The sequence below is a fragment of the Dendropsophus ebraccatus genome, chromosome 7 (genome assembly GCF_027789765.1).
Source record: "Dendropsophus ebraccatus isolate aDenEbr1 chromosome 7, aDenEbr1.pat, whole genome shotgun sequence".
Lineage (NCBI taxonomy): Eukaryota > Metazoa > Chordata > Amphibia > Anura > Hylidae > Dendropsophus > Dendropsophus ebraccatus.
Window position 1 is genome coordinate 32,573,053 of NC_091460.1, and position 25,660 is coordinate 32,598,712.

General features: G+C 39.8%; 1 protein-coding gene and 1 long non-coding RNA gene across 2 annotated transcripts; one reads left to right on the top strand and one right to left on the bottom strand.

Annotated features, from left to right (window-relative positions):
• The first annotated feature begins 3,019 nt into the window (after nucleotides 1-3,019).
• Nucleotides 3,020-4,763, top strand: LOC138796717 (forkhead box protein I1c-like). The gene is made up of 2 exons (XM_069976362.1): nucleotides 3,020-3,605; nucleotides 4,210-4,763. Exons 1-2 carry the CDS (start codon nucleotides 3,020-3,022, stop codon nucleotides 4,761-4,763), a joined length of 1,140 nt encoding a protein of 379 aa, XP_069832463.1.
• A 6,563-nt stretch (nucleotides 4,764-11,326) lies between these two features.
• Nucleotides 11,327-23,544, bottom strand: LOC138796718 (uncharacterized). Its single transcript, XR_011363803.1, has 3 exons — nucleotides 23,229-23,544; nucleotides 15,890-16,305; nucleotides 11,327-11,514 (listed from the first exon to the last, which is right to left on the bottom strand). It is a non-coding gene; the product is annotated as an uncharacterized lncRNA (long non-coding RNA).
• Nucleotides 23,545-25,660: the final 2,116 nt, after the last annotated feature.

The window sequence follows — 25,660 nt, forward strand, 5'->3', positions numbered from 1 at the left end:
ATCTATCTATCTCCTATCTATCTATCTATCTCCTATCTATCTATCTATCTATCTATCTATCTATCTATCTCCTATCTATCTATCTCCTATTTATCTATCTATCTATCTATCTATCTATCTATCTATCTATCTATCTCCTATCTATCTATCTATCTATCTATCTTCTATCTATCTTCTATCTATCTCCTATCTATCTATCTTCTATCTATCTATCTCCTATCTATCTATCTATCTATCTATCTATTATCTATATCCTATCTATCTATCTATCTATCTATCTATCTATCTCCTATCTATCTATCTATCTATCTCCTATCTATCTATCTATCTATCTATCTATCTATCTATCTATCTATCTATCTATCTATCTATCTATCATCTACCTCCTATCTATCTATCTATCTATCTCCTATCTATCTATCTATCTCCTATCTATCTATCTATCTATCTATCTATCTATCTATCTATTTGTTATCATCTATCTATCTATCTCCTATCTATCTATCTATCTATCTATCTATCTTCTATCTATCTATCTATCTATCTATCTATCTATCTATCTTCTATCTATCTATCTCCTATCTATCTATCTATCTATCTATCTATCTATCTATCTCCTATCTATCTATCTATCTATCTCCTATCTATCTATCTATCTATCTATCTATCTATCTTCTATCTATCTATCTATCTATCTATCTATCTATCTATCTCCTATCTATCTATCTATCTATCTATCTATCTATCTATCTATCTATCTTCTATCTATCTTCTATCTATCGTCTATCTATCTATCTATCTATCTCTCTATCTCCTATCTATCTATCTATCTATCTATCTATCTATCTCATGTATATCTATTATCTATCTTCTATCTATCATCTATCTATCTATCTATCTCCTATCTATCTATCTATCTATCTATCTCCTATCTATCTATCTCCTATCTATCTATCTATCTATCTATCTATCTATCTATCTCCTATCTATCTATTCTCATATCTCCTATCTATCTATCTATCTATCTATCTATCTCCTATCTATCTATCTATCTATCTATCTATCTATCTATCTATCTTCTATCTATCTATCTATCTATCTATCTATCTATCTTCTATCTATCTATCTATCTATCTATCTCCTATCTATCTATCTATCTATCTATCTATCTATCTATCTATCTCCTATCTATCTATCTATCTATCTATCTATCTCCTATCTATCTATCTATCTATCTATCTATCTATCTATCTTCTATCTATCTATCTATCTATCTCCTATCTATCTATCTATCTATCTATCTATCTATCTATCTATCTTCTATCTATCTTCTATCTATCGTCTATCTATCTATCTATCTCTCTATCTCCTATCTATCTATCTATCTATCTATCTATCTATCTCATGTATATCTATTATCTATCTTCTATCTATCATCTATCTATCTATCTATCTCCTATCTATCTATCTATCTATCTCCTATCTATCTATCTCCTATCTATCTATCTATCTATCTATCTATCTATCTATCTATCTCCTATCTATCTATTCTCATATCTCCTATCTATCTATCTATCTATCTATCTATCTATCTATCTATCTATCTATCTCATGTACATCTATCTCCTATCCATCTATTAGACTAAATAATATCTTATTATCCACAATGAATCAAAATCAAACAATTGAAAAAAAAAACAATGGGATCACTTTCTTTAATATAAAGAGCTAAACAAAAGTAATTTAACATAATCTGTGAATTGCTTATTAAAATCTAAATTGAAAAGTTTTGTTAATCTCATTAAAAAAAATCATACTATGGTTTATGGGAAAAAAATTGATATAGTAAAAAAACAGCATTGAAACATGAGCATATAATATGTAAAGTGAATAAAACTACATACATCTAAGGCAGTATATTATAATTGTAAATGTTATTATTATTTACATATACAGATTCATGCATTAAATAATTTCATTTGAAACATTTAACAATTACATATATCTATCAATAGATAGATACATACATACATAATAGATAGATAGATAATAGATAGATAGATACATACATACATACATAATAGATAGATAGATAGATAGATAATAGATAGATAGATAGATAGATAGATAGATAGATAGATAGATAGATAGATAATAGATAGATAGGAGATAGATAGATAGATAGATAGATAGATAGATAATAGATAGATAGGAGATAGATAGATAGATAGATAGATAGATAGATAGATAGATAGATAATAGATAGATAGATAGATAGATAGATAATAGATAGATAGGAGATAGATAGATAGATAGATAGATAGATAGATAGATAGATAGATAGACATACACACACATTTATATTACAACCAAACTTCTAAACTTTTATTTTGGACACAACTTACCTTGTTCATAATTTACTATATTTTTTTCCTTTTTTATTAGTATTATTAGTTTTCATTGCACTTTTACTACCATTTCATTCATTTCTTATTCAATTATTATAATTTGATCATTGTAAAAATAATTTCTAAAACATAATCTGCGTAACAAATAACCGGTTTATCGGATAAGAATGTTTTATGATATAATGAATGTAAAAAGTAATGAAACGTATCCGCGTTTTTTATCAGTCGAAGATTTGCCTTTTTGAGTCTGAATATTTTTTTATTGTGTTTTATTTTACAAATTTAATCCAAGTCAGCAAAAAAAGGAGATGAAAAAAAACTTCTTGAAATGCATTTGCAGACAGATCAGCAGAACAATGAATGGAAAAAAAGACAGATTGTTCTCTGTGGTGCCTCTTTGGTGATCAGCCCTTCACTTTGCACACCCCTGTCTTTCAACTGAGGCATCCAACTGGCTGTGGAGAAAAAAACTAACATGTGAAAGCACACCCATCACTGGCCCCAGGCAGGGAGGATCACTACTCCGGGGAGAGGTATAAAGACAGCACTCCAAATCCATTAAGCACCTGTTGCCAGAAGCACCTTAATGTGTGAAGGTGCTAAAGAAGAGTATGAACTCAATTCATCTTCCAGCTCATCAGAGACCTACAAGCCTTCACCAGACTCACCCTAAAAGTGCCCAGGACGCCACCGAGATGGCAGTATACTGTGACAACTTCAGTATGTACCACCAGCAGAACTTACATTCGTCTCAAAGGGCGGCCAACTATGGAATTGGGGACTATCCGCCTTCAACTAACCCTTACTTATGGCTTGGAGGGCCCGGAGTCAACAATACGCCTAGTTACCTTCATGGAAATAACCCAAACTCGTACATGCCACCGTCTTATGGATCTCAGAGACAGTTCCTGCCAAATTCGTCAGGTTTTAGTGGGACAGATCTTGGCTGGTTATCCATAGCTTCTCAGGAGGAACTTCTGAAGCTGGTGAGGCCTCCATATTCTTACTCAGCTCTCATTGCTATGGCCATACAGAACGCTCCGGAGAAGAAACTAACCCTGAGCCAGATTTACCAATACGTGGCGGACAACTTTCCTTTCTATAAGAAGAGTAAAGCTGGGTGGCAAAATTCTATTCGGCACAATTTGTCCCTGAACGACTGCTTCAAAAAAGTTCCCAGAGATGAGGACGACCCAGGTAATAGTTCAACTAATATATAAGGATTTGATTCTTTATTATTCGTAGTATTGTTGATTATTCTTTATTATATTCTTTATTCTTCTTTCGTTATTTCAAAAAAAATAATATAGAAAGACGTTGAATAGTAAAATATGAACTGATCTGCTTTAAACCCTTGTGCCTTCCAATCTGTGTCATCCTCCTGGTGGAGTTCTTAAATAACCCAAGTGTAACGAAGCATAAAATTTTATACGTCACAAGAGATTTGTAAAATTTAGTCAAAAAGGTGACAGATTTAGGAAATATTATAAACGTGATTATTATCAAGATGAAATAAGTAGATTTCTGTAAGTAAAAAAATCTAATTTTTTTTTATTTAATTCTTAAACATTTTTGTGCATTTAAATTTTTTTTTTTATACATTTTTTGTGCATTTAAAAAATATTTAATATATTTGTGCATTTTTATTTTTGTCATTATTTTTTATGTGATCATTATGATATTTTATTAAGTTTTTGTTATTTTATCCAGTATTTATAGGATAAAAGTTATTATTTTACGCTTTTGTTGTTGTTTTTAAATTATATTTTATTTATATGACCCTTTTTGTTTCAATGCTCAGGCAAGGGCAATTACTGGACCCTGGATCCCAACTGTGAGAAGATGTTCGACAATGGAAACTTTCGCCGGAAAAGAAAGCGCAGATCAGAATCCAACAACACTGACGCTGTCACGGCTAAAGGTGAAGAAGGTCGCACGGCTCTAGGGAGGAAAGGTGGCGATAGTCCATCTATGATGACCCCATCGTCCCCAGAGATGGAAGCCTCCTCAGATGATCGCAAAAGCACATCTCCCCCAGGAATCACCTCTACCCCTTGTTTGAATAACTTTTTTAGCAGTATGACCTCCTCCTTGGACTCCAGCTCAGTGAACAGACAGATGTCTCTGGGCCTGGTCAATGAACTCTCTCAGAGGAACATCACTGGATTAAGCAGTTTCACCTCAGGCCCTGCGGTAGAACCATCTGCAGAGTTGCAGGACAGTTTGCACCTCAACAGAGGCCCCTACTACAACTCCTTCAGCGGCTCCAATCAGAACGGCCAATTCAACAGCCATTTCTATAACAATTTCAGCGTGAACAGCCTCATCTACTCCAGGGAAGGCAGCGAAGTGTAATCCCAGGAGATAAATCATGGCGGCCGCAGTCGGCGGATACTTTCTATGTCAATTGCGCACATTTAAAAAAAAAAAGGCTTAAAAATGACTACAAGTCCTATTCACCATAGACCGCTGCTGTTCTTCATTTTAGAAATTCTGTAGAATTAAAAAAAAATAATTCCGCTTTTATAACAAATGACAGCACAGAAATGATCAACCGTGTAAATAGGTGTTTTTATACATCACACAATGTATAAATCTGAGGGGGGGGGCATATTTTTTACTGTTTTTATTTATAATGAGTTTTGATATTTTTATATATTACCCAAGAGACTGTTTGTATCAGTTTTGCAATAAACCGTGTAACAAAAATAAGGTTTGAACGGATCTTGTTTACGGATTGTTGTGTTTAAGAGGGTTTCCATGAAAATGAACTATCTATATATCTATCTATTATTTATCTATCTATCTATTCATCAATTATCTGTCGGACTATCTATCTATCTATCTCCTATCTATCTATTATCTATCTATCTATCTATCTATTATTTATCTATCTATCTATTCATCAATTATCTGTCGGACTATCTATCTATCTATCTCCTATCTATCTATTATCTATCTATCTATCTATCTATCTATCTATCTATCTATCTATCTATCTATCTATCAGAGCCGTCCCTGCTGGCACTCGACTTCCACCTTTTGGTATAGTGCTACCTGCATACTTAGAGATATCTATTTATTTATCTATGTATCTTTCTATCTATCTATCTATCCATCAATTATCTGTTGGACTATCTATCTCCTATCTATTCTCTATCTATCTATCTATCTATCTATCTATCAGACTGTCTATCAATTATCTATCTTCTATCTATCGCATATCTATCTATTTACCTATCTATCCTATTTCTTATAACTCACCTTCTTATATCTCACCTTTATCTTTAATTCTATATATCTATACCTCTATCTATAGGTATAAAAGAAGTCCTATAGAATTATTTTAACAATTATGTAATTTTCCACCAAACAATATACACTAAGGTGGGCCATGGGTTATGCCAGTTGGTTTGTTAATTTACAGATAAATAGTCTGTAATTGGAACATTAGAAGAACATTTAATATCCCCCAAATAACCAGCGATATAACAGGACAGGGTCCAGTGGGTTGAAAGGCCCCTAATATGGTATTTTTGAATTTTTTTTCTCCATTGATAAATATTTATTACTAAACATTCATTGTTTACAGGGTTTTAAAAAAAAATATTCTGAATTTATCGGAAACTTTGATGTTCATTGGTATGAATAAGAGCTGTGCGGCATCACTACAGTCGTCCCTTCTCTTTACGCATTGGCCTACAGTATTATTCCTGCTATTAAGTTGTACTGCAGTACATGGACTATTATAATAGTTGTCAGGATGAGGATAGTTATTTACACAGCATATTACTGATGTTAATATCATGATTATTCTTTTTATTGTCAATCAGTGAGTTCATTGATTCATTGTCGCCGGTCATATAAATCTAAACTAAACGTGACATGATGCTGAATTAGATTACACGCAAACAAATGCTTGAAGGGGTTTGACAGGATTAGGATTTAGTCCAAATCCTCATCAATCCCTTTAATTTGCTAAACCATAGGATAACATTTATTACAGGTAATGCAGATCCAGAATTCATCATACTGAGCTTCATTTCTCTAAAGGGGTATACCAGTCATGGGCTACGTTCACACATAGGGGGAGATTTATCAAACATGTTGTAAAGTGAAACTGGCTCAGTTGCCCCTAGCAACCAATCAGACTCCACTTTTCATTCCTCTAAGACTCTTTGGAAAATGAAAGGTGGAATCTGATTGGTTGCTAGGGGCAACTGAGCCGGTTTCACTTTACACCATGTTTGATAAATCTCCCACATAGTATTTACGGCAGTCTTTTGGTCAGTCTTTTTTTTTAACCAAAATCAGGAGTGGAACTGACGGCACAGTTGTAATGGGAAGATTTGTCCACTTTCTGTGTTTTTAACCCACTCCTGGTTTTGGTTGAAAAAATACTGATGGAAATACTATGTGTGACCATATGGTAGATAGGATATGCCGTAACATTGCCAATCCAGAGATAGAAGGGGGTGAGCAATATACAATCATTTAGTATAGTGGTAAACCCCCAAATATATATACACATTTGACCTGATCTTGTTTTTTCCTATTGCTATAGCTACTTGCAGTAATGTAAATGAATTATTTATGCACTGGCTTCTTGATGAGTTTGTGGTGGGCTTGTGCTTATGCACAGAAGCCAGTCAGAAATATCAGAACCGTACAGATAAAAAAAAAAAATCAGTGGGGCAGGATATGAATTTGAGACTTTAATATTGTTTAGCTGTTTTTAAGGTGTGTTTTTTTTGTTTGTTTTTTGCAAGATTACTTTTGTTATCCACTTCTGCAGAAAACATGTAATATACATTCAGCATGCAATCATGTTGCATTCCTGGTTCAAGGTCCCTAATCCTTTCCCCTCCCCATTGGGAATGTGGTGCTATAGGCTAATAGTCTTGTGGTTTTTTCATTTTTTATTTTTTAGCAGCATAAAATCCTTTAGGAGATATAAAGTAAAACACGTGCTTGCTTCCAAAGGTTGGTCAGACTTCTTCTTCTGAAGGTGGCCATATACAGTACAGTGTGGGACCAGTAAACCATGTCTCTGTTTATAGTCTGTTCCTGGCTTTGGTTTCAAAAATCTGTCAGATTTTCGGAATTATAGATCATGCTGAGCGACAACGATCAGCTGACACCGTGCATGTTGGCTGATCATTGTCTTTCAGCATGAGCTATTACACCAAACGATTATCAACCAGAACGGCCTGTAAACAGTGATTAGCCAAATACGGACAATAATGGGCCAAAAATATTGTGTGGACACTTTAACACACTAAGGGTTCTTTTACACTGCCTGATATGGATGCAGCGAGATCAGCGCTCGTTTGTAGTGCCCTCAGAAGGCATGAGTAATTGAGCAGCCTGGTCGCACGTATGACTCCTGTATCGTTTGTGCGGCCATTTGAATATATTGCTATTGGTTGCACATCCCCTATTTACACAGGAAGATGTGTAGCTAATAGTGACAAATTTTGAAGCCCGCACAAAAGATCAGCCGAGGATCAGGGGTTTTCCTGCTCCTCGGCTGATCGATGATGCTTTTATATGGGCCGATTATTGCCTAAAGGAGGGTTTCTAGCAACGTTGATAGCCAATAACCGGCCCATGTGAAAGGGGCTTAAGTCTATAGCTGGTGTAAGGTGGGACAGTTCCCCAACATCAGGAGGGATAAAGCAGCTTTAGCAACAGATAAGGACTTGTTAGGAATAGTGTTTCCAGTAGCAGAAATTTCTCAGGAGGAGAGGAAAGATTAATAGGATGTTCTCAGCTAAAGTGCTTTGAGGGATCTGTGGTGTTTGAGAAGGAAGATAGAGCACAGAAAAGATTAGGTGGGAAAGATTAGCGGACACTGGAGATGGAGGAGATTAGGCTGTAGGCCATTACCTGCAAGAGAAAGGCCAATGACCTGACTGACTGACAAGGGGAGCAGTATACACTCTATACACTGCTGTGGAAAAAATGTTAATCCCCACTAGCCTTCCCCTAGTTGCCCCTAGTGGCTATGCCCCTATATGCCCTTAGTAGCTATCACCCTATTTTCCCCTAACAGCCATCCCTTATATACCCCTAGTAGCTATCCCCCTATTTGCCCCAGTAGCTATCCTGCTATTTATTAGCTATGTACCCTATATACCCCCAGTAGCTATCCCCCTATTTGCCCCTAGTAGCTATCCTGCTATTTATTAGCTATACACCCTATATACCCCTATTATCTATCCCCCTATTTGCCCCTGGTAGCTATCCTAGTAGCTATCTCCCTAGTACCTACCAACCTCTTTGCCCCTAGTAACTATCTCTTTTTTTACCCCAGTAGCTATCCTTCTATGTGCCCCAAGTAGCCATCTCTTTATTTACCCCAGTAGCTATCCCCATTTATCTCATCTAGCTATCTTCCTATTTACCACTAGTAACTCCTAGTCGCTATCCACCTATTTGCCCCATTAAAGGGGTTGGCCACTTCATAGTAGAACTGTTCAGTGCACAGTATTAGTAAGTGTACTCACTGTATATACTGAAAGCAGCTCCCTGTGTACCTCATAGACCAAACTCCCCGCCTCCAGGCTTTGCTGCCCTGCTCAGTAGTGATTCTGTCCATAAGATGGCCGACACGGAGAAGCATGTGACCATGCCTCCCCCCCGCCCCAGTGTCCTCTATAGGCATATACAGGCTCAGTGGTGGACACTGGGGGGCGGGACATGGTCACATGCTCCTCTATGTTGGCCATCTTATGGACAGAATCACCACAGAGCAGGACAACCCAGCCTAAAGGAGAGGAGTCTGAATTTAGCTCTGTGTGGTACATAGGGAGCTGCTGTCAGTATATACAGTGAGTACACTTACTATGTCCACCGCGTAAGTTTCGTAATAATCACGGCCGTTGTAACAACGGCCATGATTACTACCGAACTTATGTAGTGCTGCCTTCTAAGGAATCCCGGCCGGAGTATATACACATAGGATTCCTAACATCGCCGCAAGAAACTGACATGTCAAAAACCCTGTCAGTGTCTTAAGGCCCTATTACACAAAACAATTATCAGCTGAATTCGGCCGCTGCGAACGATAATCGTCTGGTGTATTAGAAGACAGCGATCAGCTGACATGCACAATGTCGGCTGATTGTCGGCTCGTTTGCTCCTCTCCATTGGCCTGTGAAAGGGTGCGTTTACACAGAGAGATTTATCTGACAGATTTTGGAAGCCAAAGCCAGGAATGGATTTGAAAAGAGGATAGATCCCAGTCTTTCCTCTATGACCTGATCCCTGTTTATAATCTGTTCCTGGCTTTGGCTTCAAAGATCTGTCAGATAAATCTGTCTGTGTTAACACACCGTAACAGTGGCTTTACTCAATGCTCTCTGCTGCCACCTCTGTTCATGTCAGGAACTGTCCAGACCATGAGAGGTTTTCTATAGGGATTTCCTAAAATCAACATTCTGGCTTATTTGAACAGTAGTATTAAAGAACATACATTGATATGGATATTGAATTGGTTCCAGATAATGCCTGTCTGACCCTAAAGAGAAGGACCAGATCACAGGCAATGGTAAAGTACCATGACTAAAAGAAGTGACCCGACCATGACAACCTATGTTTATGTTGACACCTGATTATTAGAAGCGCTATCAAGTAATACATTTCCCCAAACATGATCATTAGCATTTGAGATTTTAAATCACACAATTAAAGTGGTTCTCTACCTTACAAAACCCATTTTAGTTAGTTTTGAGTCAATAAGGAACCCTCATTCCTTAGCAAGAGGTTACAAAGAGCGTCCCTTGCTCTGGAGGACCTGTCCTGTCCCGCTTTATACAGAATGCCTAGTAATTTACATAGAAATCGTGTACTGCTTGGTTCCCCTGTGGTGGCGCTGCAGTAGAGAATACTTTCTCATAAATTTCCCTCAGATTAAGGCTATGTTCACACAACTTAAGCTCCATGAAATTACGGCCGTTGTTACAACCGCCGTGATTCCCAAGGAACTCACGTAGTGCCGCCTTCTGAGGGAATTCCGGCCGGAGTGTATACACATAATATACACTCCTTCCGGGATCCATAGCGGCGCCGTAGAAAACTGACATTTTAGTTTTCTGCGGCCGCCATTCATTGAATAGTGGCCGCAGAAAACCATGTCAGTGCACACTATGGAGAGAGCGGCTCCGGCCAACGCTCCATAGTGTGCTGTGGGGAGTTCTAATGCAGGCGCTTAAGATCATACGGCCGGTACTGCAGTACCGGCCCAGATCATCTTTTCTGAGACCGGATGTTTCGTGACCCGGACAGGTCACGGAACGGCTGGTCTCTTATGTTGAGTGAACATAGCCTAAGGCTGATTTCTTGGGGTCTCAGGGACATCGGTGAAAAGTTTAGTATGGACAAAAGTGAAGAACCACAATAAGTCATGTGACATGAATAGCCTAGTTATATAAGTCTATATAATTGAAGTATCACGGTTACATCGATGTTTATGGTGATTTGGATGCACATAATGTCTATATAACCAAGGTAGCGTGAACTTTGTGTAGCTAGGCCCGTGCAGTAAGAGAGAGAGTCAGGGATTGTAAATCTTGGTTGACCCTGATGGATTTACCACTTCAAGCGATGGAAGCTATGGCCTGGGAAGACGAAGGCAAAATATGCATAGTTAACAAATTCAGAAGAATAATGTTCACAAATAATTCATATAAAATAAAAAAAAAAACTCTTGAAAATCTTTTCTCTTTCTACAAGAGACCAGAACAAACAAGCTTCACATTAATCACGTTACAATGTGAGTATCCCTTTAAGTAATGCTAATATGTGGGATTAAGGCGAGACGTCAGCTATAAAACAGAGATGTTTCAAGTTTCATCGTTTTTATTTGACAGTAGCGCACACATCCTGAATAGATTTATTTCTTAATGATCCTTGTATCTCTTCTTAATGAAATCCAGTATTTAGACGGAGCAGCCTAGGGCTTTCTGTGTAAGTGTGCTAAAGAAAGTTCTTGTCTATAGCCTTTGATATAAGCACTCAGGATTTGAGAGACAGCTACTAAGACTTTCCTTTGTTACAGAACGAGACAGTAATATCTAGTCAGGAACGCCTAATATGTGGCAGTCTAGAACAAAAAAATACAGACACCATTTATTTTGTTGAACAGTTCATTGAAAGTTGTATTTAGATAGACAGACACATAGATAGACATATAGATAGATAGGTAGATAATGCTCCTATATAATATTGGTTGTTATAGAGTAGACTATAACTACTCAAATAGTGATGAGCGAATAGTGAAATATTCGAATATTCGATATTCGTTCGAATATCTCCCCGATATTCGACTATTCGATCGAATATTCAATCCCATTTAAGTCTATGGGAACAAGTATTCGTTTATTGAAAAACATCTATTGGACCACTTGGAGGTCACCGAGTCCCCAATGACACCTCAGGAAATGATGCCAACACCACTGGAATGCAACCGGGACAGCAGGGGAAGCATCTGACACCCCAAAATCGCCGGTAATAAAGTCACAAGTCGATGTTATACAGGTAAATTACCTGGTTATTAAAGGGTGTATGAATATTTTATAGCTACAGCTGGTCAGCTGTATTATGTAGCATGTAGCACTTGGTAAACAGAGTGCCTTATAGATGCACAGCAGCCTGCTTGTACCACCCGGTGTATTTATGTATGATGTAGCAGCACGTAGCACTGGATGAACACACTTACTATTTTTTTTAGATCGATCAGTCTAGCACGTATCAGCAGCACAAAGCGCTTGGTGAGCAGAGTACTTGCATTACCCTTTGTATTTATGTATGATGTAGCAGTACGTAGCACTGGATGAACACAAGCACTACTCTTTTTTTTAGATCTAGCAGTCTAGCTCGTATCAGCAGCACAAAGCACTTGGTGAGCAGAGTGCCTGCACTACCCTTTATATTTATGTATGACGTAGCAGCACGTAGCACTGGATGAACACACGTATATATGTTATTGGGTCATGTGACTATGCTATCCAATCATTGTTATTCTCGTTTCTCGTGATGCTACGTACACCAGGGGGCTGTGGCAGCCTCCCTGCATGTTGATTGGCTGAAAAAACAGGAAAGAAGGGGGATTTGAACACTCATCGAATATGTATTGAATATTCCGCGAACTATTCGATAATATTCGATACAATCAAATACCTTACCATTCGATCGAATATCTATTCCATCGAACAGTATTCTCTCATCACTATACTCAAATACTAGTACATACTGTACGTACAAGAAAACAACTATATTGTCACTATGTACAAGAATATAACTACTATAATATTGTCCCCTATATACAAGAATATAACTACTATAATACTGCTCCTATATACAAGAATATAACTACTTTAATACTACCCCCTATATAGAAAAATATAACTACTATAATACTGTCTCCTATATACAAGAATATAACTACTATAATACTGCCTCCTATATACAACAATATAACTACTATAATACTGCTCTTATATACAAGAATCTAACTACTATAATACTGCCTCCTATATACAACAATATAACTACTATAATACTGCTCCTATATACAAGAATCTAACTACTATAATACCGCCTCCTATATACAAGAGTATAACTACTATAATACTGTTCCTATATACAACAATATAACTACTATAATACTGTTCCTATATACAAGAATCTAACTACTATAATACCACCTCCTATATACGAGAATATAACTACTATAATACTGTTCCTATATACAACAATATAACTACTAGAATACTGCCTCCTATATACAAGCATATAACTACTATAGTACTGCTCCTATATACAAGAATATAACTACTATAGTACTGTCCCTATGGAAAACACTATTTGCAGTCAATATAAGAGATAGTATGGACACATATGTCTATGCAGGTTACTTTTCGGGTGGCTCAGATGGTGCATGAACATTTTGATTCCTAAAGCATTACCCATGTACACTCCGATCTAACACTATTACTCTGTGGAGAACTAGTAGCTCAGCCAGTCCAGACATGACAGACACTCACAGCAGTATCTGTATTATCAAACAATCCGGAAGATTAATGATCATTTACATTTTCATCAACTGATTTCGGAATCTGTTTCATAGTGTTCCTAATGGAAAAGGAAAAAGGAGAAGGAGCTGTACACTAGAGTTCCTTGATCTCAGAAGATGTGTGGAGTAATATGAGTAAATACAAGTACTAGAAGGGTGACTGTCGGCTTTATTAAAGGGGTTATCCAGCGCTACAAAAATATGGCCACTTTCTTTCAGAGACAACTCGACGCTTGTCTCCAGTTCAGGTGCGGTTTGCAATTAAGCTCCATTCACTTCAATGGAACTGAGCAGCAAAACCTGCACCCAAGTTGGAGACAAGAGCGGGGCTGTCTCTGGAAGAAAGTGGCCAGGGGGTTCTTCCCCTAATTTACCTTTCTATATCCACACCTCTTCTCTGCCTACAGCTGTGTGGTGCTAAGGTACAGGACATGCTCCATGTGTGTTACTCATAGGAATTGGGGAATGAATGATGCAGTAATCGTTTACGCTGCCCGGCCATATGATTAAGCATGCAAACTTTCTCACTGATTTTGTTTGCAGCAGCGGATGGCCGAAGGTCTGCACGTGTGAAAGGACCCTAAGGCTAGGTTCACATCACGATTTTGCAATCCGTCTCACTGTATCCTTTCAGCAAAACGTGCAGAAAAACATGGTCAACCACTTTTTTGTGTACGTTTCAAAATGTAAAAAAAACTGATCCGTTTTGATCCGTTTTCTTTTATAATGTAAGTCAATGGAAAACGGATGACATACAGCAACATCCGTTTTTACCATCCATTTTTGCATCCATTTTTTTTCATAGAACAAATACATTAAACGGATAGCAAAATCTTGATGTGAACCTAGCCTAAGCTGTGCATAGATAGAACCTGTGCTCTATGCATGGTCTACAATAATAGAGGGATAAACAAATATCCCCTCCAAAGGGTGTGGACTTTATGAAATAGGTGACCTATTTCATAAAGTCCACACCCTTTGGAGGGAATATTTGTTTATCCCTCTGATGCACGCCTGCATCAGAACTTCCCATAGCACACTGTGAAGCGAGTGGCTCCGGCTCCACAGTGTGCACTGACATGGTTTTTCTACGGCCGCTATTCACTGATTAGCGGCAGCAGAAAACTGACATGTTAGTTCTTTGCGGCGCCGCTTGGGATCCCGGACGAGCATATACTATGTGTATACGCTCGGCCGGGATCCCATAGAAAAACATGCAGGGTGTCTTGGCGTACAAAGTACGGCCGTTGTTGCCAATTGCAACAACGACCGTACGTTTACATTGTGTGAACATAGCCTAGGGCTGTATTACTGTTTTTCAGCCGGGATTCGGGATGTCTCCACCTTCCCACAGAGCAGACAGACAGCGGGATTCAACAGCTGATGGTTTGGGTTCGTACAAACCCGAACCTCGGCTCATCTCTAGAAATAATATAAGGGTGAACTAGATTGACCAAGAGTTTTTTTTTTCTGCTAACAGGGTATATGTCAGCCATCAAAAAGAGATGCAGATGAAAGCCCCTACTACACGGTGGGATCAGCATGAGCAAGTGGGCGACGGCAGCAGATTGTTGCTTTTTGGATCGTTGGTCTTTAAACATGTTGAAAGACACAGAAAGACAATGAGCAGCCGACGTCGTGCATGTGTACTGATCATTGTCTTTTATTACACAAATCGATTATTGGCCGTATTGACCGATAATTGTAATTGCTTCGTGTAATAGGGCCTTTAGTGTAATGATAGAGGATCCACCAAGTTTAATTGGCTTAACATAGTAAACAAGTGACTATGTTTGATCAACTTCACAAGTGTATATGTCCAATGAATGTACGTGTATGTACTGACAAAATGAACTGAATATAGTCACTAGTTGACTATGACTTATTAAACTTAACCAGCCTGCTGTCAGAATGCCACAGTATAGGTCTGCATCTGTGTTTGACAGGTTGCCAACAAATACGCCAAACATATTGGGAACATTTCATGTGAGCCTAGTAGGGATGGTCCGAACCTGCCGAGGTTGGGGTTCGTACTAACCCGGACTCTCGGCAATCATTCCCGCTGTCTTAAGCCTCCGTGCAGAGGGTGCATACAGCGGGAAGACCGCCTGGAAAACTGGGATACAGCCTATGGCTATGGCTGTATCCCGGTTTTCCAGGCGGTCCTCCCGCTGTATCCACCCTCTGCACGGAGGTTTAAGACAGCGGAAATCATTGCCGAGAGTCCGGGTTCGTACGAACCCGAACCTCGGCAGGTTCGGACCATCCCTAGAGCCTAGCCTTAGCTGGGCACAAGGAAGCCATGATGTCATATCAGGTCATAATCTCCATATTCTAACAGATGGAGCAATAACTTAGTGAAATACTCCAATGATCCTGGACTATGTCGGGACCACATACTTACCTGCAGATTATATGTCCAGGTGATGTGAGTTTAGATAACTTACATCTGCAGATAACTCAACACCTAGTGATCTTCAAACAGCGACATAATGTGGGTGAGTCGAGATCAAACAGAAGGGTCGGAAAGGTTTGTGTTGCTGACTTATCATTAGGATTCTCGAAAGCAGGCTCGTATTATTGTTTACAGTCTTAGGCCGTATCCCTAAAGCTTGACAATGTAAACCAATAAGACAGAATAGATACAGTACGAGGGACTGCTCTGAAAATGAACTTGGTTTCAGGATACGTTGGGGGAGTCATAGAGGTCAGAGTGATGACAAGGCCCTGGGGCGATACATTGGGTCTTCTGCAGGAACACATTCCTAGTCTTCTTTCTGCCCCGTCCTGGAAGATCTTGTTTTAAATGGCTTCAAACCTCTGTCAAGAAGACAAATGTCCGTGTTGAGTCACAGGAATGATTAATCTCCTGCTAAACAAATTAATGGGGGTTAAAGAGATGGTGTTTTATAGGTGCCAGGTAAAATATGTTTACTGAGCTTCTGGCTATAGTATATCCTCATGTTATCAGTGCTAACGTCCTGATCGACAGCTGGAGGGAAACAGGCATTGGTTATCTTTACACAAATTGTGGTGTGAGTCTTCACTTTTCTAAGTTAGGGTGCGTTCACACCTACAGGATCTGCAGCAGATTTGATGGTGCAGATTTGATGCTGTGTTCAGTTATTTAAATGAAATCTGGTGCAGATCTGCCGCTGATCCGCAGCAGAAAATCAGCTGCAGTTCCTGTAGGTGTGAACGCACCATTAAGGAACAATGAGTATTGGGCGGAGGATTGTAGTACCATTCGTCTCAGCTGGAGGTAGTGTCTGTCAGTATACTAGTTGTAGATAAAACAACACATGGTAGGGTACACATGCTGAGGTGCTATGTATTGGATACACACTACTGGCGTTTATATAGAAAGTGTTAATGTGTCCTATACATTTAATATGTCACCACAAATCTGGTTCTTTTTGGCGGGATCCGCTGACCGTTTCAATCACCTCATAAGAGATCGACCCTTGAGGCAGGTGACTGGCTCTAAAGTCAGCTGCAAATGAGGTTGCTGGATCATTGAAGCCCTTTATAGTATCAGAGCCTGGGCCCATGATTACAGATAAGCGAATCCAATCTTACGAACTTTGAAAAAAACTTGGTTACCAAACTCTTTGTAAAGATTGCGGCCGCACAATTTAATACACATAAAAAATATAAAAGGGTATACTCACCTGTCTGTGCTCCCCCGGTGTCCTCCTATAGTTCTCCAGTGTCTCCAGCAGCCTCCAGCACACGCACAGCTAATCAGTGACCAAGATAGGACAGCACCGTGGCCAGTGATTGGCTCAGTGGGCTGCCACTCTTGTCCCGGGAGTGACAGCCTACGTAGTCAATCACTGGCACTATCCTGTCTCAGTCAGTGATTGGCTAAGCGGCCTGGAGGCAGCTGCGGGGGGACACCAGAGACTAGAGAGGGGCACCACGTGAGTGCGGACAGGTGTGTATTGATGAGCAAACTTGCTAAACCACACTAAAAAAGCTAAATGCCTGCAATCGTTTAGTTTTGTAAGCCCAGTTTGTTTAAGTTCCGGGCGCACCCAAACTTTGCTTCAAAGTTCAGCAAGCCTGCCCAACTGAACTTTTTAACTCATCTCTACCCATAAGACTTTGGTATTCTAAGGAGCCAGAACCATGGTCACCTTCCAAATCCCTAGGAACCCAATCTTCCTGTGTCAATGGATATATGAGCCCATACTGGCTTTTGACAAGTTACCATGGCAAGCAATGAGTGTCTACCCATAGAAATGATATTGAACTGGATGAAAAACAAAGACCAGTAGGGGGCACTGAACCATCAGTACAAGATGGTTTTGGCGGGGGTAACTATTTAGTAATCCTTTGCATTACGCAATGAATTGTCATGTTGTATATGCCACAGTCAATAGCTTTTTATTATTATTTCATTCAGCGCCCAGTACCTGCACCTCCTTTATATGTGGACCACTTTTTCAATATAGTATTAATTGCTTAAAAAAATGTATGTATTTTCTCATTGGATCCATAGATAATAAATAGAAACTAAATTTACTCTGAAAATGTGTTATGTCTACTTCAGTCTCATTCATTTCAGAAGGAAAATCTATTAAAATAGTCTAAAATCCAAAGGTTTCTGGATCCTTTATGGCGACACCATAATCTATCCATGTTGTACTTTATCTTTAAGGTCATTCCCAATATCGGATATTATGTCGAGTCGCATTACACCCTATATGATTAATAACATAGACTAACATGACAGTCACAAGACCAGTCTAACCAGTTTAAGCTATTGGGCCAGTTTAAAGCTCTTATAGTCTGGATTGTATTTGTTGAATTACTGGTTCTGTCACTGGGTTCCTATATCCTTATCTCCGACCTAGTTTTGCTGTCCTATCATTGATGTGGCCCCCGGTGGTTGGTGTTTTGCCATCAGATAGTGATGACAATTAGTATTGGCAATATCCCTATTCTTATGTCCTATGAGGTCATCAGCTGACATAATTCAGCCTGATGGATCACATTTTTAAGTTACTATCCAACAATTTGTCCCTTCCACAACATAACCTGTTTAGTTGGTGGCCAGATTCAGGTCTATGACCAGCTGTGTATTATACTTTCTCTCTGGCATATGACTCCACTAACTCTTGACCACTTTTTGGTTTTCCCAAATTTTTGCCAAAAACATCTTAAATTACAAATTACTTCAAAAATAGGTCTAGAAAAACATTTGTGTCGGCGTTTAATACCCTTAACTATCTAAACGGGGCTTGTAAGTCAAAGCTGAGGGAGCTGACCTCTCCTAGAATAAAACACACATTCACACATTCTTAAGGTTGAGTGGACCGTGAATAGAGTTGAGAAGCTCTGTCAGCCAGAGGATGCGAGAGGTGATCTATTATCCGCAGCCTGAGAGTACAGCAGGTATAGTCCCAGCATCAATCTTACTCAGCAGGAATAGCAGAGGTGAGGTGATGAAAAATAGAAATGTTTCGTCTCCTGCAATCACATGCCCCTGATTGATGGCAAGGAGGAGCTCGGAAACGTGAGTGGATGAGACTTCTCTACTTGAGAGGAGAATGTGGACAGGTTGGGAGATCATTGCTCTGTCAGCAGCAGATTTTAGTATTGTAGAGCTCCACTGTCCAGGCTCAACACCCTAAGGGCCAGAGAAGGAGGACAGAGGGCAGTGTCAGGACAAGGGATGCCAAAGTCGTCCACAATGTCAGTAGTGGATGGAGAGGTACCGGTCATCCGCCATGTCTGAGATGTTACTTGTATCCTTAGATAGTTTACATTGGTTGGAAGATATCAGTGGCTATCAGACCCATAGACCCTGAAAAGCAACTTGATTTAACATGTCCTATACTTGTGGCCAATGGTAAGCACGATAAGATGTCATATAAGAAGCTCCAAGATTCAGCTCCCATTCTGGTGCACCCTGTCCACCCATGCATTCTACAATCGGCCATGTTTGTCACTATGTCTTAAATGGTCTCTAGCTCAGCTGTTTAAATGTCTCTCATAGGATCTAATGGAGAGCACCATACACATGTGGGTCCACCTTCTATATGTAAGGCAGCCATATAGGGTCAGGTAGGGTCTGGGTTCTAAAGGTGAAATAAGGACCCCTGCCATTTTCAAACCATGCCTCTGCTTCTCAACATACACATCTCCGGAGGCGCCATGGAGGACCAGAGTCTGCAGAACCCATTCCTGTAAAAAATTCATCCACTTGCTTTGTGACCTTTCTTCTTCTCATTGTACCTATAGGACATATCATCCATAAGGTCTAAAAGGTTATTTGTGAATCATCCCATATGAAATAGACTCTAGTGGTCCTTATTTATGGCTTAACATGGCACCCATTACAATTTTAGGGCAACCATGTAATATTTGGTATTGATTCCTCCAGGCTATAGGCAAGGTCATATATGTTGTAGAATCAGCTCATGCCATGGGGCACCAGGATAGATTAGACTCATTCTATGCTGGTGGTGTGCCCACAAGGTGTGGTAAGAGCCTGTATGGTATGTGGTCTTCATAGGGGATCACTGTAGAATTGTTATGAAGTCATGAAATTAGGATTCAACACCTAAGGGTCCTTTTACATGCCCAGATAAGTCCCTTAATTGCTCATTTAGGGAACGATGAGTGGTGATTTTTTCTTTTATTAAACAAATTAACGTCATTTAGACGAGAAGAAAAATTGGTATGAAAAGTCGTTAATGCGATCGTAATTGCATTGGTATCTATTGAGTCTATGGGATGGCGAAACTTCAAGTGGAGGCCAGAATCTGCTTGAAGTCTCTGCCTGTGTTCCGCAATGTGAACATACCCAAAGGGTATGATGACACTAAGGAATAGGCAAGTAATTAAAGAGATAAGTTTTCTGCTTGAAATTCTGCTTCAAATTTCCTTCAAGTAGAATTCAAGCGGAATTCAAGCAGAAATTAAAAGCCCCAATGGTTTTTATGGGATTCCGCCATGTGAACAACACAGCAGAAATCCCATCGAATACAATGGGACAATGCTCTGTTAATATTTTACGGGGGGAATTCCAAGCGGAATCCGCAGAAAATTAAACATGGATTCTGCTTCAAATTACTCGTCGATTCCTCAGTGTGAACATACCCAAACACTTGAGTACGATTAACATTGGTTTTGAGGTCAGCTCAACAGTTGCGATTAATGACATACAAATTTTCATTCTTCGTTTGATCGATGGTGCGTTTACACCAGAAGAGTGTCCCTTAAATTCGACCAATTTTTTGCACGATAATCAGCCCGTATAAAAGGCGCTTAAACCTCCTGTCTTGGGTGTGGCAAAAAGGACCTGGAAGGGGCCTCATTTGTATCCCATCCCTTCTGCATGCTACCCGAGTTTGAGACCCTCTACCAGCTAGAAGATATCTCTCCATTCTGTCTCAATGACAAGTGAAATCTTATCCACACACACAGGTGGGACCATATATACTGTCAGGCCACTTTCCCTCCATCCAAGCATCAAAGTCTGTGAAACCACTTCTGCACATGACTGGAGAAGAGATCAAAGGGAAACCAGTATAATTCAGGGCTGGATCTTATCTCTTCTCTATACACTGAATTTGCATCTAGATCGGAAGCGTATAGACCTGCCTATACATTCTAGCAGTGCAAGTCGGGGCAGCTCCTGTGCTAACCTGTAAACACTGATGAGTTTTATAGTTATTAATGGCCCTTGCACATAATTAAGAATACTGTCAATATGTCAGTCACAGGCCGGTATTTCAGTGCAGACCCTTCAGTGGGATGTCATGTCGCCATCTCAATAAGGAGAGGAGAAGCCGCTGCAATGTGCCCGGACATGCAGCACTATGCAGGGTGATGGTGTAAGGCATCTTTGGTGATCTCAGGACACTGCTTTTAGTACCTTATATATATGCAGTGTACCTTTACAGACACTAAATCGAGATAAATCATTTAGCATTTTATCAAAATATTTCCATGTCATTTAGTTATCTTCTTGTCCTTACTACACAAGTAATGTGGTTTGCAGGCACTTTGCAGGTGGGCAATATAGTATGTATCATAGAGACTTCCCTGGGGAGGGGGGGGGGGGTAATTGGGGACCCAGTAAAAGTTGCTTTACCCTTCTATCTACTATGTAGTGCAAATCTTTATTGGGTTTTCTTGTACTAGAGGCGAGCCATGCTTAGGAAATGTATAGTGTACATATCAAGCTTCACCCCATGGTAACATGACATGGTTTTTTGGTGGACCATATACAGCTTGGCTTGGGCATTGGGAATGCCGTTTGGTTGGCTTTTACCATTGAAGATAACTATTTGATAAAGACGTCACAAAAGCCTTACCCCTATATATCCAGACTAATACCATTACATTATTCAATATCCAGCGGCCACCTCTGTACCCCAAACACCAGGGCAAAACCAATGCATGCGGGTTTCTCTATCACTTAATTAAATGGTTAGGTTTTTGCAGCACAGCGTCTGTTTGAATCAAACTTGGGTCACCATAGGGCTGAGGTAACATTAATTATTTTTCCGCCTGTCGGATCCCATGAAAAGGATGTGAAAACGGCCTGTGTATGAAAGGGAGCGGGCAAAGGCTGTGAGCTGATTATGTCAAACGTATTCAAAGCTTCCTCTACAGAGGGGATTATGGTCAGCAAAGCATATCATACACCTGCATGGACTACTACTCATCGGAGTCATCCTGGGAGGAACGTCTAACTCTGACATGGATGGAAATAGGGGTAAAATAAGAGTCATCTAAATCTCAAATGAGAACTGGTGGTTTAATGGTATTTTACCATGAAGACAACTACTATATATGTAGATGTGAGTTCTCGAGGGTGAGATGCAACAAATGACCACCTATTAGAGACACCTGTCCAGTGGCCGAGGCATTGCCATTGCTAGACTTGCCACGGCAAGGTTTTCAAACATGGCAGAGTTTTCTCATAAACAATGTAAAGAATGTCTTTTCTGTTAGATATAAACAGTTTAGGCAGGTGGTGGTTGTCGTGTTGAGGTCCCTATACACATTATACTAATGCTGGGTGAATCTGCTACCGGTAGTATAAAGTATATGGGGGGCCTCACAAGTCTACACATACAGATGATGTTGGTGGACATAGGGGTCAGTGTAATGAAATTTTACTTCCTGACCCCTTTGTTTTTTGAGAAATAAGCCATTGTCAAAGCTATCTGGTTGCAGCTTACCCCACCCCTCCCCATAGAGAACACAATAACGTTCGGCCATGCTGAATGTTTATGTGTATAGAGAGGCCAGGAAAGATAGCTGTCGGACGAATGATCATTCAGATTGAAGATTTATAGGCATTTTAATGATGTGGGGCACATCCTGGGTCCTCTACCTATGGATGCACATCTGGACAATAGAGCTATCTAAGCACTGTGGCCATCCATATCTGTTTCTTTGTGGTAGAAGAAAACTATCACCAAGACAATGTTCCATGCCACAAGGGTCGTAGAGTCATGGATTGGGTCCAGGACAGCCCACAGATCTTATAGACGTCTCTGGCACAAGGTAGAACAGGCTGCACATCTATTGTACAGCAACTGTGAGACGTAAAAGTATCCACATGGGCCTGTCCTAATGGAGTCTATGCCAAGATGGATTGCTTTGGTTCTGAAGGCCAAAGGAGGTTCCACATGCTACTAAACGGGTGTGTCTAATCAAGTGGCCATTCAGTGAAGAAAAAAACAATGCACATACATTAATAAGTAGAATCAACTCACCAACCAAGTAATATGGAGGTATATCCTGGTAGAATGCATGAATGGACACAGAACCAGCAGTCAATGAGTTTGTGGCTAAAGATGAGTAGAGGCTAGGCCTCTAGCATCCATATCAGTCCAGTGTCAGAATGGGCTATCTGGGGCCCACCAGAGGAAATGATCTTGGGGGCCCACCAATGAAGAACCAGTGAGAAAAGACATGTCAGTCAGTGTTAGTGCAGGTTCTAAAGATGGGGCCCACTGGAGGATTCTTCGGTCTTCTGGTGGGCCAGTCCGACACTGTATCAGTCATAAAGATTACAGAAAAAGCAGTTCATCTGTGTTCCGAACCAATAAAAAACGTAAATGAAAACACAACGTACACATCGCTTCTTCTAAGTCATAGCTTATAGCTTGACTTGGTTGGTTGCTAGGGGCAACTGAGCCAGTTTCACTTTACACCATGTTTGATAAATCTTACCCTATGAGTCTTTAAAAGAGACAACTAATTTGGATAACCTAAATGAACCAAGTTAAAGAAAACTTAAAGGGGCAGGTCGGTATAAAACATAGTGGGTCAAAAAGGGGGTCCAGAGGCAAGGCTAAAAAAATAGGGGCACAGGATCAAAGCAAAACCTGACAGGGTCAGTAAATGTAGAAGCTAGAAATTCATTGAGATACAATTGTGCAGTCATCAATCCAGGATAAAGCAGGTCATAAGGTTTAGCAAGTTAAAGGTGTACTCCGACCGTGCAGTATAATCTGTGTACCGCCGGGGAGGGGTTTGAAATAGAAGCCAGCGGTGACTTACCTCCCCGGTTCCAGCGGCAGCTCCCGGATCACGCCGCCCCGTATCCCCGTCCCGCGACCGCAATATACAGGGGATAAGCCACAAGTGAAAATCCTCAGCTCTGATCTTAAAGGGGTTATCCAGGCTCAGAAAAACATGGCTGACTTTATGCAGAAACGGCACTACTCTTGTCCTCAGTTTGGGTGTGGGTGTTGCAGCTCAGTTCCATTGAACTGTGAATGGATCTAAATTGTAATACCACACACAACCTGAGGACATGGTTGGCGCTTTTTTTTTTAAAGAAAGCAGCTATGTTTTTCTAACTCTGGATAAGCCCTTCAAGGTTGTGTTTCCCTGTTTGCATTCAAAATGTGTTCTGAATGGGTTTTGAAAATTTAGCCCAATCTGAAGGTGTTGTGTTATAGACCAGGAGGAGCTGAGCAGATTCATATATAGTTTGTTTGTTTTTTGTAAAAGATTCAGAACTACTTCAGAAACACATCTTCTTATTCTAGCTAAATAGTCAAGTGGGCGGTCTTACAACCATCTTTGCATTAGTGGGCACAGTGCTTTATATCACAGTCCTCCTAACTGCACATTGGACTGTATTCTCAATTTAAGGGAAAAAACAAGGAGTGGCCATGTGACTAGTAATGTTTTTTTTTTTTTATGGATGGTGTTTGAAGTCCCAGTTTTCCCATTTGACTTTAGTAAGTCGCATAATCCAAGCTTGATATCTAAATATACCATCATATTTATTACTAGTTTAATATAGTTGTTATTAGATTTTGGTGGTGTTTGATTTAAATTTTTTTTCACATTTTCCCCTTTAACTAAAGTTCTCATTAATCTCACTCTCATTTCCTGTGGCACGGACCTTTCCGGATACATATTTATCCAGCCTTGGCCTCTTCTAATGCGCTGTTGTACAGGTTACCAACCTGACCTGAATTACCAGCGTGCTTAATTTACTGAGCAAACATAACCGTAACCTTAAAAATATTCTATGTCTCACGCACGGAGGAGACATTTCTGTACAATTAGGCACCTGTTCCGGCATTGTTCGCTGATACCCGGCCTCGCAAAGTCTCTGTCTGAAATTATAGAATTATCCATTGGAAAAGCAGAACTGAAGCCCCTGTGAACTTCCCCCCAGTTAGTGGTAGGACTGATTCATTAACATGGCTCCAATCGGAATGTACATGTGAAGCTCCATGTAATTGGACATGACTGGTTAAGAATGACTCGGGCTGGCGTCCAGCTCGCACTGTCACTTACTCTGTGTAATAAGCTACTACTGCTGGCTCCTCATTCAATTCCTTCACTATGGCCAGTAATGAACTTGGACGGCTCATTGTGGCCAGGCAGAAAAAAAAAGTACAGAAAACTCAATTAATCCGTCATTCTGGCTCTACCCAGGGTAAGGAACAGGAAAAACAAATCTATCTTCTGCACCTGTAAGAAGTCTTTATTGGATAACAACATTCAATTACAGGGGCTATGTGTCTCCAATCAACAAGTAAATATGGACATGGGCGGCCATTTACTTAGCTGCCCCGTCACCCCTTTCCACCACCAAATTCTACTCCTCTTGTTATTAATGCATACCTCCATTTACCTCCATAGATGTGCAGTTCACTGTGGAGTTGCAGCTGGCCACCCT

Coding starts and splice junctions, on each gene's coding strand:
- LOC138796717 (XM_069976362.1), top strand. CDS start 3,020: ATGAACTCAATTCATCTTCCAGCTCATCAGAGACCTACAAGCCTTCAC. Junction 3,606..4,209: donor CAGAGATGAGGACGACCCAG/GTAATAGTTCAA, acceptor TTCAATGCTCAG/GCAAGGGCAATTACTGGACC.